At 39.3% G+C, this 575-nt stretch overlaps 1 protein-coding gene across 1 annotated transcript; it reads left to right on the forward strand.

The window, feature by feature from the left end:
- Window positions 1-11: 11 nt before the first annotated feature.
- Window positions 12-558, forward strand: LOC107059449 (CDPK-related kinase 4-like). Its single transcript, XM_015305953.1, has 2 exons — window positions 12-78; window positions 349-558. Exons 1-2 carry the CDS (start codon window positions 43-45, stop codon window positions 538-540), a joined length of 228 nt encoding a protein of 75 aa, XP_015161439.1. The 5' UTR covers window positions 12-42; the 3' UTR covers window positions 541-558.
- The last annotated feature ends 17 nt before the right edge of the window (window positions 559-575 follow it).

Consider the following 575-nt stretch of genomic DNA (forward strand, 5'->3'; position numbering starts at 1 on the left):
GTTGTGAAACTGCAGGCTCTTTTAGGAAATGCTACTGAAGCTATGAGGGAGTCAAGGGTGCATGATATTCTGAATGCGGTAAGATGCATCTGATCTTTAGAATCAGTCAAAAGTCAAGTTTAAACTATTTTCTACTGTAAATGTGAGATTAAGCTCCAGTGGTTAGAAAAAATGTAGCCTGCTTTCATCTCCGAATAATGTAGCATGTGATCCAGCCATTTTACTACTGAAAGGCTAGCTTCCATAGATGTATTGTCTGTCTTTTGTCTGTGTCCGTACATGGATATTTCTTTTGAATTGTTCAAATACACACTTAACATTGAAGCTTATTGTCCTTTCACCTTTCAGATGACAGCATTGTCATATAAGAAGTTGGACTTTGAAGAGTTTTGTGCTGCTGCAATCAGCACATATCAATTGGAGGCTCTCGAGGAATGGGAGCAGATTGCAGCCGTGGCATTCCAGCATTTTGAGCAAGAGGGAAATCGGCATGTTTCCGTAGAGGAATTGGCTAGGGTGGGTATCTTTATATTACCATAGCTGTTAGTATTCAACAAATTCTAGTTTGAGGAAAT

This window comes from Solanum tuberosum, unplaced genomic scaffold (genome assembly GCF_000226075.1).
Source record: "Solanum tuberosum cultivar DM 1-3 516 R44 unplaced genomic scaffold, SolTub_3.0 contig03562, whole genome shotgun sequence".
In the NCBI taxonomy this organism is placed as follows: Eukaryota; Viridiplantae; Streptophyta; class Magnoliopsida; order Solanales; family Solanaceae; genus Solanum; species Solanum tuberosum.

Excerpts from the sequence above, each read along its gene's own strand:
- LOC107059449 (XM_015305953.1), top strand. The coding sequence starts at position 43 with ATGAGGGAGTCAAGGGTGCATGATATTCTGAATGCG. Across the intron at positions 79-348 it reads TGCATGATATTCTGAATGCG|ATGACAGCATTGTCATATAA; the intron begins GTAAGATGCATC and ends TTCACCTTTCAG.